Raw genomic sequence first — 12,355 nt, 5'->3', positions numbered from 1 at the left:
TAAAAATTAGTCCCTAGAAACCAAACACCTCTAAAGGTAGCTGCGAAGTTAGCTTGCTTGTTCCATTACAAAAGCTTTGAGGCTGAGTCGCAAGAAGTGTAAGAAACCATACCTATCCACATTGAAGATTTTGTTCTTTCCCTTGCATCCCCTGCGAAGAAACAAGCCCCAAGGGTGCACTTGATACCCTTGAATTAACTGGACATCGTAAGGTTCTTAGGGATCAGTTGCTAGACCATGACTCAACATCTTAGCAATCTGAATATTTTAGACACGACTTGTGCTCCCTACGAAACAGAACAATACTATATCAAGAATAGGTAAACAAGAAAGGAAAATCAACACCACCACTGGGAAGAAAGTAAATGCATATCTATGGTGTATTTCTCTGTGGTCAAATGCCCATGCTTTGATATCATCCACTAAACAAATGCATCTCTGTTGTCTTAGATTCTAAGGAGACTGGGGACTTAAAACCCATGACCACAGACATTTCTTTGATAGTATACACCTTTGAATTTAATAATAAGAACGATAAAGTTCCAAAACAGGATACAATGTGGGCCCATGAAAAGCGCACCCTTACAGTTACAGGAATCATTGACAATAGACTTAAACTAATGCAGTTACAACCAGGACTAAAAACAATTGCTAGCAGCAAAACCTTCACACTACCATGTTAAACCAATGTGCCTTTTATGAACAAATAGATGAAAAGGCTGCTCTTTTATATTTATCATAAAGACAGAGCTCGTAGAGGAACGAAGCATATGAACTACCGAATCTGAGCAAGACTATTACAAATAAAGCTGAAAATTATCTCACCTTGATTCCACAGCCTACTGTAGATTGGAGGCACCTGCACGAATGGCCCGAGCTTCTGTTGCTCCTGCAACAAGTCCTCATATCATAATACATTTTTTACCCATATCTTCAATATAAGTAGTGGCTCCCCTGTACGTAAAAGCTCCAGCCATAACAGAAGCCATAGTAGAAGCTCTGACTCTCCTGCATATTCATCCACTCATATTGTTTCGGTAGTCCAGTTTTTGGAATCTGTCAACAAACAAACCAAAAACATTAGGGTCTGTAGAGCAAGTCAGCAACACAAGTTGCAAAAAGCAACAAGACTGCCTCGATGAACTAAACCCAGTTTCCCAAAGTTAGATAGTTTTCTTGCATAGCAAATAAATATTGGGCATTGATACTGTGATAATTTTGTAGATCATTGATTTCGACCTCCCAATCACCGTGAGGCTCACTGTAACTGATACTGACCCAGGGGCAAGTGATAGTGCGCAAGGTACAAAGCTCTCTTAAAATATAGCATGCTTTTGTAGTAAGTACCTGCAATTGGTTAAACATGCATGTTGCTAACCAAATTAACCACATTCAGTCTAGATGTGAAGAGTGCAAAATTATCTTGGTCATTTCTTTTCTGGTGGAGTGGAAGTTGACATCATCTGAATGGGGATCATACTGTTACTGTATTTTGTAGGAGGAACAAAGCCTGCAACCCTGGAAACTGGAGCTGTTGTCATTGTGCCCTCTTTTGTGAAGTGTATATAGGATTAATGCATACTAATCAGCAACATGATCTATTGAAATTTATGGTAAAATGTTTGTATACCTGAACCAAGATGCACATCTCGACTTATTTCAACGTTAACCGCCTCACGTGTCTAATTCGTATTAATGTCTTCATTTAATTACCCATATAGAAAAGATACATGTCAACTTTGATTTGTAGGGACATGTAGGTATAACAATTACAAAATTTAAATTTGCATCACCTCTAGATGACTCGGACTTTATGGGTAGTCCTTTACTTCATTGACGTGCTTCACGACGCTTCCTATTTTTCTCATTCTTTTGTTCAATGGACATCGTGGCATATCTTTCCTTATCCCTTTGCCTCTTACGTTCATTAGCATCGACTATTGGTCCAAGCGAGTTTGATCCATTTTGATCACCTACAATTCAACTTTTTACATGAACATGTGATCTAAAAGCTGTACCTCCACCAAAATTTGCAGCATAGCCAAAAGCAGGTTTTACATGAACATGGCGTAATCAGTGTAAAGACCCTTCGTACATCAAAAGCAATGTATGACAGTAATTTCCCTTAAACATCTAACTCAGGGTAGTCACTGTATTTTCCCTGTGCACACACTGTACATACAGAAAAAACAGGCTTATTCTGTAATTACCCTTGGATATCTTCAGATATACCGTTATATGTTTCTAGACCTGAAGAAGTTAGTTGCCCAACTCCAACTGCAAATAGTTCCATAAAAAAGGATACAAGTCTTCCTGTGATGCCACATTCTGGGTCACAAGGGCAAGATAACTCCAAGTATTTATCTAACAGAACAGGCAGGGTAGCTGGGCTACCATATCAGTTTTTATCCCTTTCAGGGCAAAAGAAAGAGGCACAAAATAGTCAAGGTCATGATGATAAGCAAATGAATACCAAGGATGCTAATTTAGTTGGATACCCACTACGTGATGAAGAGGAACATCTTGATTTCACATCCCTTTCATCCTTTGAAAGAGTAGAAGGTCATCTTAATTTTGTTCCCCTGGCCAGCTTCTGCAATTTACTTGAACCAGGGAAGGTGATTGGATTCACCAACTCTAATGCAGGGATTTCGTATTTGCTAGCAGATTTTAATTTTGAATTCATGTATTTTTCTTGGTACTTAATCTGCTGAAAAATAATTTATTTATTTTTCACATCTTCTCTGGAATGATGTTGGCCCATTTTGTCTAAAGCATACTCTATATTCAGGACGCTTTGCTCCAGTTGGATGTTTAAGGGAAGTTCCAGTGAGTAAACAAGTGAAATCTGTGAAGGTCCATGATGGTGGCTGGAACATTTCTAACATATGGGGCAATCATTTGGTCCTAACGCACGGGCAAAAATTAGTGTAATTTCACAACAGATTGTTGTTAGGGAGTCCACACACCTTATGGGGGAGAGTAGTACACGTATATTTACACACACCTAGCGCTGCGTATCACGTCACAAAAAAAAGATTCATCAAGGGATGGGAAAATGGTCAAGCACAAAAGAGCTGGAACCAAGCAACCTAGGACATGGTGAAAGCCAGTGGAAATAAAAAAAAAGATGAAGAAGCTCGACGAGGCTTTGTTCTTGTTCTTGGGTGCTTATCTTTGTCTGATCTCTACTCGTAAAAGCACGCACGCACGCAGTACCCCAGGCGGAGACACGCACATGACAACGATTGCATACGCCAAATTTACAACCGATCATCCCAGAATGCTGCCGGTTTAAACTTTGACCGTGTGGTTTAGTAGGCAGATTTTCAGCAATAACGCAGAATAAATTTGGGGGTGGTATATAGTATACAGGTACCTCGATACCGTCGATCTCCAGGAAGACCTTCACGCCACCCTTGATGGTGAACTCGGACGCCGGCTTCGGCGGTCCGTTCTCGAGCTCGCCGGCGCGGCTCAGCCCGCCGTACTGCACCGGCACCAGCTCAGGCCGGATGAACCTGCGGTTGGGAGTTGCAAGCAGCACGCCCCTGGCTTTAGCAGCAACACCGTAATATGCCAAAGGAGATCGGTGGGTGTGTGGCCTGGTAGCTAGCTACTCACTTGTACAGTGTCTCGGCGACGTTGCCCTCGCGAGCGATGACGAACTTGCTCTTGGTGCGCTCCGTGAGGAAGGGCGAGACCATGGAAAAGAGCACGGAGAAGTACCACGGCACGTTGATGAACACCTGCGCTCGGGTCGCCGGCCGCATCAGCTCTCACGACACGAATACGGGGGATTCGAAATGGCAGGCAAGGCAAAGGCAAGGCAATCTTTTAAAAGTGTTTTTTACCTTGCGCGCTACCATCTCCGGGTAGTTGTCCTGGAAGAGGGAGAGGATCTGGTTGCTCGCGGCTCTGAGCTCCCGCTTCGGCATGTCCCTAAGGTCGGTCACCTGTATGATGGCGTTGACGCCCGCGGGCCTGAGCGTGAGCGCGCTGCGCGCGCACGCCGCGCTCCATCACCTGGACGCGCCATCGGAGGAAGCGCGCCAGGCGTTCGCCGTCGTCGAAGGCGCGCTCGTACATGCCCCTGTCCTTGAACACGTCGTATGCGTTGTAGCACACAGGGTGCCCGTCCCGGTCCCACCCGTGCATGTACGCCACCACGCCCTCCAGCTCCTTGAAGCCCAGGTCCTCGTCCACCACCGCGTCGGCGCCGAACTCGGCGAGCCACGCGGCGCAGCAGAGCAGCATCGCGTGCGCGTCACGCGCGCGGAAGTTCCGCGCGCGGAGGAACTTCAGGAGCACCACGTCGGCGCGCTCGTCGACGGCCAGGGCCGGGGCGGCGGCGGCGGCTGCCGCGCCGGGAGGAGGGGAGTGGGGATTCAGCGGGACGCCCCGGATGGAGATGGGGTCCGGGTCGAGGCTGAGGCCCCATCCCAAGCAATCTCATCTCGTCGGGCGTGAGATTTGGGCGCTGGTACAGGGAGCAGCCTCGAGGTCGGACTCACCCATGGCGAGGAAGAGCTTGTCCGGTCGATCTGCGGGGACGAATCGGCGCCGGGTGTCCTCGCCACCGGGGGATCGAACCTGGATTGGGATTCGGGTATGGGTGGAGGCGCGGTTGCTAGGGTTTTGAGCCAGATGACTGAAACCGCGACCGCAGGGACGGCGGCACGGAGGTGACGAAACCCTACTGGCGTGAGAAACGGAGAATTGGATTGGTGGAGTGGCGACGGCTCGGCAGAACGGGGGGCGGGTCGACGCACACGAGCCGTCAGATGATACGGACGGTAGCGATGACGGGAGGCAGAACATGGTGCACGGGTGGTCTACATTAGAGTCTTATAGAGTAGTAGAGATACAGATAGGTCCAAAACTTTACAAAACTGACCATGATCTTTTAACAAATGGAAACTGTCGTCCTAGAGGGAGAGTTTTTCTCCTGATACCTTAACTTTATAATAATAATAATTACGCATAAGTCCTATTTCTCACAAATAGGTCCATGCAGGCAATATTTTAAAGTAAAAAATCAATACTACGTATTTGTTTTATTCATAACTTTCTCGTTTTAACTCCGATTTTAGTGGTTCTCGAACCTACGTATTTGTCTCGACGCGTAGAATTGTTTTTGATAGCACATAGATAGGGGGTGAATAGGTGATCCTATAAAGTAGACTAAGAGCAATATTCAAAGTGAGTTTAGAGAACTTAGGAAATGAGAGAAAAATCACAAGCAAATGAGCACGCGAGACACGGTGATTTTTTTGTGGTTCGACCAATCCTAAAATGCTTTCCTACTCCACATTGTGATGTCCCAATGGAGAACCCTATCAAGTGATCCAAAGATCAAACTTGAGTGCCACCGTCTTCCTTATATCAATATGGATCCCCTCGCCAGGAATCTCCAAAAATTGGAGTCTCTTGCAGCCATACACAAATTAGTGGAGTTTACAACTTGATAACAGCAAAAGGGAGGGAAGAGTACGCACATAAGAGCAAAACGCGGCAAAACAACACAAAAGAGATTATCACAATTGTCGTCATTTCGGACCCGCGAGGACCGTCAACCGACCAGTAAATTTGTTGCTGCGTGTCCCTGCCCAGATGGGTTGATGCAAGATGGAACACAAGAGGGAAATGAGGCTTATGTTATCTCGCACCGGGGTGCTTGTAGTAGGGGTTACAAGCGTCGCGCGAGGGCGAGGTCGACCAACGTTGTGGGTGTTGCAACGTGTGTCCGCCCCGTGAACGTGTGTCCGCCACCTGTGTTCACGACGTCGCGACGTGCCTTAGGAAGGCCCTGAACATCCCCTTTTATAGATACAAGGAGATGCCCAGCTGTACAATGGGTGTAGCTGCGAGCTAACGTGGCCGTCGGAGAAGCGCCATGAGCCCTGTAGACGGGCTATCGTGGCCGTCGGAGAAGCACCTTGAGCCCTATAGACAGGCTATCGTGGTCGTCGGAGAAGCACCTTGAGTCTTGTAGAAGCACAGCTGTCAGCGTGGCATGGATCCTGCTGACGTTGTCTTGCTTCCGTAGGAGGTTGAGAGTAATCCGACGTCATGGGCGCACGCGGGGAACCATCATTACCTGTTACCGGGGTAACCTTAGATGGGACACCGGTCTTGTTCCTTCGTAACCTGAGGCAGCTAGCCAGGAGTAGGGTAATGATGTATCCCCTGTAGCGTAGTCGGTCCGAGGCCCAGGTCGGTCGAGGCGGAGACTTCTCCTGAGGCCGAGGCTGGGCTCGGGCGAGGTTGTGACTCCTCCTGAGGCTGAGGCCTAGGGTCGGGCGAGGCGGAGATCTTCTTCCGAGGCCGAGGCTGAGGCCGAGGCCGGAGGTCGGGCGAGGCGGAGCTCCCTGTTGCGCCTGAGGCCAGGCTCGTGGGAGATCGTGACTCAGTTTTATCCTGGTGGCTGGCACGGTAGCCGGAGCGGGGTGAACGACGTTGTTTTCCTGTCAGATCGGTCAGTAAAGGGGTGAAGTGACTGCGGTCACTTTGACCTTGCCGACTGAGGCATGCGTGTCAGGATAAGGTGTCAGGCGATCCCCGCATTAAATGCGTATGCGATACGGTCGGCTGGTAAGGCAATTTGGCCAAGGTCGCTGCACGACAAAGTCTGTCCAAGCTAGGCTTCAGGCGAGCCGAGGGTGCGCTCATCGCCTGAGAGGACCCTCGGGCGAGGCGTGAATCCATCCGGGACTACTGTTCCCGCCCGAGGCTCAGCTCGATGAGGTCGCGTCCCTTGGTAGGCGTGGCCTTGACTTGAACCGCGCTTTATCAGCCGCGTATAGTTTGTTCTGAAGATGCTTCCCAGCCGGATTAAGGAGCATTGGGGGTACCCCTAATTACTGTACCCAACAGTAGCCCCCGAGCCTCGAAGGGAGTGCGGGCACTCGCTTGGAGGTTCTGCCGGATTTTTGCAAGGGGACCGGCCCTTCTCGGTCATATTTTGTTCCAGTGGGTGCGCGCGAGCGCACCCGTCGGGTGTAGCCCCCGAGGCCTCGGAGGAGTGGTTTGACTCCTCTGACGTCTTAATCTTTTATGATGCCTTGGTCGGCCTTGTTGTTCCCTCATGCGGCCTAGCCGTGGCCCGGGTGCACGATTAGGCTTAGAGTTTTCACGCAGGTTTGCTGACGTGGTCAACAGTTCGGCCGTAGCCTGGTGCGAGAGCAGCCCCCGAGCCTCTGCACGGAGCGAGAGGACGACCAAGGACCATCTCGACTTTTATTGTACGCCCCTTCGTCGCCTTTCCGCAAGGAGGAAGGGGGGGAAGCGCCATGTTACCCTCGGGGGGCATCGAACATGGTGTTTCCAGTGAGTTGCTAGCGGGCGATCCGAGTGGACGCCCGAGCCTCGTTCGATAAGGGTTGGCTAGTGGCCCAGAGGCACGCTCCAAAAGTACCTGCAGGTGATTTGCCGGACCCGGACCCATTCGTTAGGGTCCGAGGGCTCGATGCCTCCCTCCGATGGGATTCTATTACAAAATTGTTCCTGTTGGTCTCGGAAATGTCCTAGGGTACCTCGGTAGCGTAGCCCGAGCCTCGGCCATGTAACGGACGTACCCAGGGTCATCCCTGACTCTGCGTGCTCTGGGGCGACTGTCGAACCCTTCCGAGGGGCCAGCCTTCGAACCCCTGATCAGTAAAGGGCACGGAGCCCGAGTGCTCTGGGGCGGTTGCCGAACCCCAGAGGGCGTAACCTTCGAACCCCTGATCAGTAGGAGGGCTCGGGGCCCGTTTCCTTCGCTGGGAAGGATCCCTTTTCGAAATATCCCCCTTTCCCGGTCCCTGTGGCAAGAGAGAGAGGGAAAGAAAAAGCACATGAATTTAAATAAGGTGGCGCACCTTTTTGACACGGTCATTATGACGGAGACGAAATGGCGCCCGCTTCTCCTGCCGGAGGTGTCGCTTGCCCTGCCAAGGAGTTAATGCGACGGGACGGGCGATTCGTGGGGCGTCTGTTGCGCGTGCGTGAGCCGTTCAAGGAACGGAACACGGGCGCGTCGTCTTTACTCCGTGGGAGGGGGCTCCCCTGCCGTCTCAGGAGAGGATGCGAGCCTGTAGGTGATTTGACCGCTGCTTCCGCCCATCTGCTGCTGCAATTACTGTCGGTCCGCCTCTGGTAATATCGACCGTCGCGCCTCTCCCCGCGGCTGACTGACCCGTGATCGTTGCACTCAATTGGCACTGTTGGGTCACGCGCAGGGCTGCCTCGAGTCGCGGCACTGGTTCCGCAGTCGAGGAGACGCGGCATTGGCACGAGTAGCGGTGCGGTTTCCTTGCACGCAGTAACCGTTGCGCCGGTTACATGAAATGTGGGCCCGGGCCTCCATACTGGTCCATCGGATGCGATGGGGCCGAAAGGGTGCACAACCGCGGTGCGGTTGCATGCTCCCCGCATGGCGGTCCGCCATTTCGACCGCTGGTTTCGGCGTGGATGGGGGAATGCTTATAACCGCGGGGCGGTTACATGCTTCGTGCGTGGCGGTTTGGCTCCTTCCGTTTCGGGTCATCCCGCATGACATGTGGGACCCAGCCCCCGTGTCGGAGGGTGAGAACCCTGGAACACGTTGGTGGAGACTTTGTCCGTGACGCTTGGGGGTGCGAGTGAGGAGATCTGCCTTTAAAAAGGGGCCGATCCCCCGGGCAGTAGCCATGCCTTCACACTTCTCGCATTCATCACGCCCTTCCACCTTCCGAGCCCCTAGATGGGGTGCACCTCTGTTGCCCTCTTTTTGCTGTTGTTTGAGGAGCGTGACCCTGTGGGGGTTGGCGCTCTTCAGTCACCGCTCGGCTTCAAGGATTTTCATCATGCAGCCCGGCTGCTGTCCCTCACCAATGGTCATCCGTAGGGATGATCACCAGCCTTGTGGTGGGGAGAAGCAAGCCGGGCTGTGGCCTCTTCCCCGCCCTCAGCTTCAAGGATGTTCATCATCCGGGCTGGGAGAGGAGGGTGCACCGAGTTGGGGCCTGCCTCCGCGTGGACCGGCGACCCGCTTCTTCCTCCAGCATTCGGGGGAGAGGGGCATCCTCCAACTGTGCGGAGGAGGCATCCTCCAGCCATGCGGGGGAAGGCGAACTGCTGCTGCCTAGCCAGGGTGCAGCTGTCCGTCCTCCATCCGGGCGACGGTCGCGCCGTGCGCAGGCGGCTGCTGTCGCTGGCACTGAAGCGGAGGCCGCCGCTGGAGAGGCTTCCCACCGCAGCGGTGCTTGCTTCCGCCGACGAGACCGTTAGTGCCACCTACGCTCGGGGCCTCCGGCTCTTTGGCTTTAATGGCTGGTTCTCATCCCCCGTGAGGGGACGTGAACGAGGGCCCTTCGGTAGTAGCGTTTGCCCTGAGGCCATCACTGTTGCTGTCTTGCCCCCCGAGACGGAGGTCGTTGTCGCACTGCTAGTGCAGTGGTCGCCGGCGAGCCACCTGGAGTTCGTTATCCCGCAGGCCCTCCGATGTGGAGGTTGTTCATTCCTGCGGGAATGGACCCGGAGTCCTGTTTGTAATGGTACCCTCTTGAGAGCGAGATGTAATAGCTTTAAGTACTAAGACATCTTCCGTAGGTCGGGACAACCACCGAGGGCGCTGCCGACATTTGAGTCTAGGTACCATTGTTACCCCAAGTATGTGTGTTTGTTCTTTGTGGCTGCTGAGGCCTAAAAATTTGGATATAAAGTCGTACTTCTTTCCTCTTGTTTCGAGCATTGGGACTTGTTTGTTGGTAGCAGAATCACTTATCCGAGCGTGAGCTACCTTTCGCGGAAGGTGACGAGTGAGGTATTCGTATCCCAGAGGCGTAGGAGTCCCTCGGCTCAATCGGCCTTGCCGTTCAAGGTCTCTCTTGCTCGTCATTAGGACTCCACTATCGACGCAGTCGAAAGGCACGAAAGTCGTTTTGGTGAAAAACTTTTCCGAGGAAAGTTTTGACGCAGAGGGGCTCCCCCCTCTCTAGGCCCGAGGCGACTGCTCGGGCCAGGACCCTTGCGGAGGGTCTGGCCATGGTCGTCGGGTCTGTCCGGGCTGCCCGAGGCATGGCCTCATAGCGGCGTGCCCGGGCCGAGGGTATGTTTTGCCCGCTCTTTGACTTTGTTTTTGTCTCCATTCTTCACCTTGCATCTGAAGAAAGTTGTCCTGCCATCTGCAGGGTTCGAGACGGCTCTTGACGAGGCCGTCAAGAACTGCAAGGCGCCTGCCTAGGCGGCTGAGTAGAAGGAGCACTATACGACGGTTGATCTTTAGCAACCCTTATTAGGTACCAACTGTTGGTTGCTAAAGGTTAGGGACCGACGGTCAGTCGCTAAATCCTTTTGTAGCAACAGTCGGTTGGTCGCTAAAAGTCTAGAAATTTAACAACTTATGGTTGGTCGCTATAGATGTCGTCGGGGACTAGTGGTGGGTCGCTATAGAGCAATATCAAATCTTATAGCCTGAACGTACCTGTAGATGTTAGTGACTAAAAATTAATTAAAACAAGTAAACATTGATCGCTAAATTGCATGGTGAATCATGGTAACAATGATGATGAGTTTAGCGAGCATCCTACAGAAGATGATGCAATATTTGAGTTGTTGTAACACTATAAAAGCCATCAACTAAAAATAATGAATTTAGTTATTACGATAAATAGGGTAATAAATTTTTTCAAATGTTTATTATTTATTTGCATTCGTAATAATTTATTCAAATATTTATTATTTATTTGGTAATTTTTTTTATGAATTTTTGAGTAATTTAAAAATGCATTTCGAAATAAAAAAACCCTCCCTAACCCTAAGGCCCACTAGGGGCCCATCTACCTAAACCTAGCAGCCGCGCGCCCTGGCTTCTCTCTCAGCCGCCGCCGCCTCTATCTCTCCCTTCCCTCTTCTCTCCCCCCTCACCTCTCTCCTCGAGCCATGGACACCGTCGAGCCGCCCGTCTCCTATCTCCCCTCGCCTTCATCCTCTGGCTGTCGCCCCTCCTTGGATTTCGCCCTCTCTGCTCGCCGATCTTCTCTGTTGTGGCGCGCACTGGCTGTCTTCCACCTCCGTCGGACCACACCGAGCTCCCTCCCTGCTCCAGTCTTCTCCATGGCTGCCCTTTTCTTTGCCCCTGGTGGTCAAGCTCGCCCCTGCAACCTCGCCTCGCTGGATCTCCTCAGGGCGTCGGGATGCTGCTTCCTATACATGTTGCGGCGGTCGCGCGCGTAGGTTCCTTGCTGGCCTCCGTGCCATACCACAACCCACCAAATCGCCGATCCACATGACGCTGGAAGCTTTGTGCCGCGACGTACTCATCTACGACACCTTCAACGCCGCCGACGCGTCTGCCGCTTCTGCGGGGATGGGGGAGCTTTTTCGGCAATGCACCACCGGCGGAGGTGGCACCTCAGCGGGGGCGTCCCAAGCGAACAGCGTGCAGCAGGGGCAGATGAAGCGGCGGCGGCGGCAGAGGAGCACCAAAAACGCCGACAGCCAACAGATAACCCACATCGCCGTCGAGCGCAACCGCCGCCGCCAGGTGAACGAGTACCTCGCTGCGCTCCGTTCGCTCATGCTGGACTCCTACGTCCACCGGGTACGTAATCCTACGCTAATACTCGGACGACCTCGATCACAATGGCATTCGTAGTGTTCTTTTTTCAAATATTCAGAATTCAGATAGTGGCACACTGGCACTGTCACCGCTTGGCCATCCCGTGACTTTTCTTCTTATCAAACCACACCTTCGTGGCTTCGTGTACCACCCCAGCAGGACAGCAGTTGCTTCGATTCTATTTCTATATATTAAGGGTTAATTAGTTATGTGCCATTATAATTTTTCTGGTTTTAATATATGCCATCGAAGATTCTAGACTGGTAACCATGCCATTAAACTTCTTAGATTTGCAATATACCATTTTATACCGTTTTTGTTGAATCAGGTCCAGTACGTGCAAGTGCAAAAAATGTCGTAGTATCTCAAATCATTTTTATTTAAAAACATATATTTGTTTCTAGAACAAATGAGAAACATGGTTAAGAGCCAACTCTAATTCTATTCAGACTGATAACATGTGGAGCAGGGAAATGGTGTTATGTGTTTTATGGAGGTTGATCTAACTATGTTTAAGTGAGTTCTGCTTTCAGTAGTTTGCACTTTGCAGTTGTGAGTGAGTGGGCTAGAAAGAACTATATTTTGGGATGCAGTGAATATTTTTTTTTCTTTTAGCATCCAAGCAATTTTTTTCCTGTAGCAGCTTCTATGTGCTTGCTGATAATCTGACTGTAATTATTCAATCATGTGAGATTGAAGAATAATCGGTTGATGTTGATCAGATCAAAATGCATATTTCAAACAGACGGCCACTTATGGCTGGTGGTGGGAAGC

General features: G+C 51.1%; 1 protein-coding gene and 1 pseudogene across 1 annotated transcript; one reads left to right on the top strand and one right to left on the bottom strand.

The window, feature by feature from the left end:
- Positions 1-2,125: 2,125 nt before the first annotated feature.
- LOC103655821 (patellin-6-like) lies at positions 2,126-11,078 on the bottom strand (annotated as a pseudogene).
- Positions 11,079-11,248: 170 nt separating this feature from the next.
- LOC103655820 (transcription factor bHLH71) lies at positions 11,249-11,942 on the top strand. Its single transcript, XM_035967618.1, has 2 exons — positions 11,249-11,563; positions 11,910-11,942. The coding sequence occupies exons 1-2, from the start codon at positions 11,249-11,251 to the stop codon at positions 11,940-11,942; spliced, it is 348 nt and encodes a 115-aa protein (XP_035823511.1).
- Positions 11,943-12,355: the final 413 nt, after the last annotated feature.

Source organism: Zea mays, chromosome 4 (genome assembly GCF_902167145.1).
Source record: "Zea mays cultivar B73 chromosome 4, Zm-B73-REFERENCE-NAM-5.0, whole genome shotgun sequence".
Lineage (NCBI taxonomy): Eukaryota > Viridiplantae > Streptophyta > Magnoliopsida > Poales > Poaceae > Zea > Zea mays.
Note: the sequence above shows the minus strand (reverse complement) of the source record. Positions and strands in the feature narration are given on the sequence as shown.

Excerpts from the sequence above, each read along its gene's own strand:
- LOC103655820 (XM_035967618.1), top strand. The coding sequence starts at position 11,249 with ATGACGCTGGAAGCTTTGTGCCGCGACGTACTCATCTACGACACCTTC. Across the intron at positions 11,564-11,909 it reads TGGACTCCTACGTCCACCGG|GTCCAGTACGTGCAAGTGCA; the intron begins GTACGTAATCCT and ends TTGTTGAATCAG.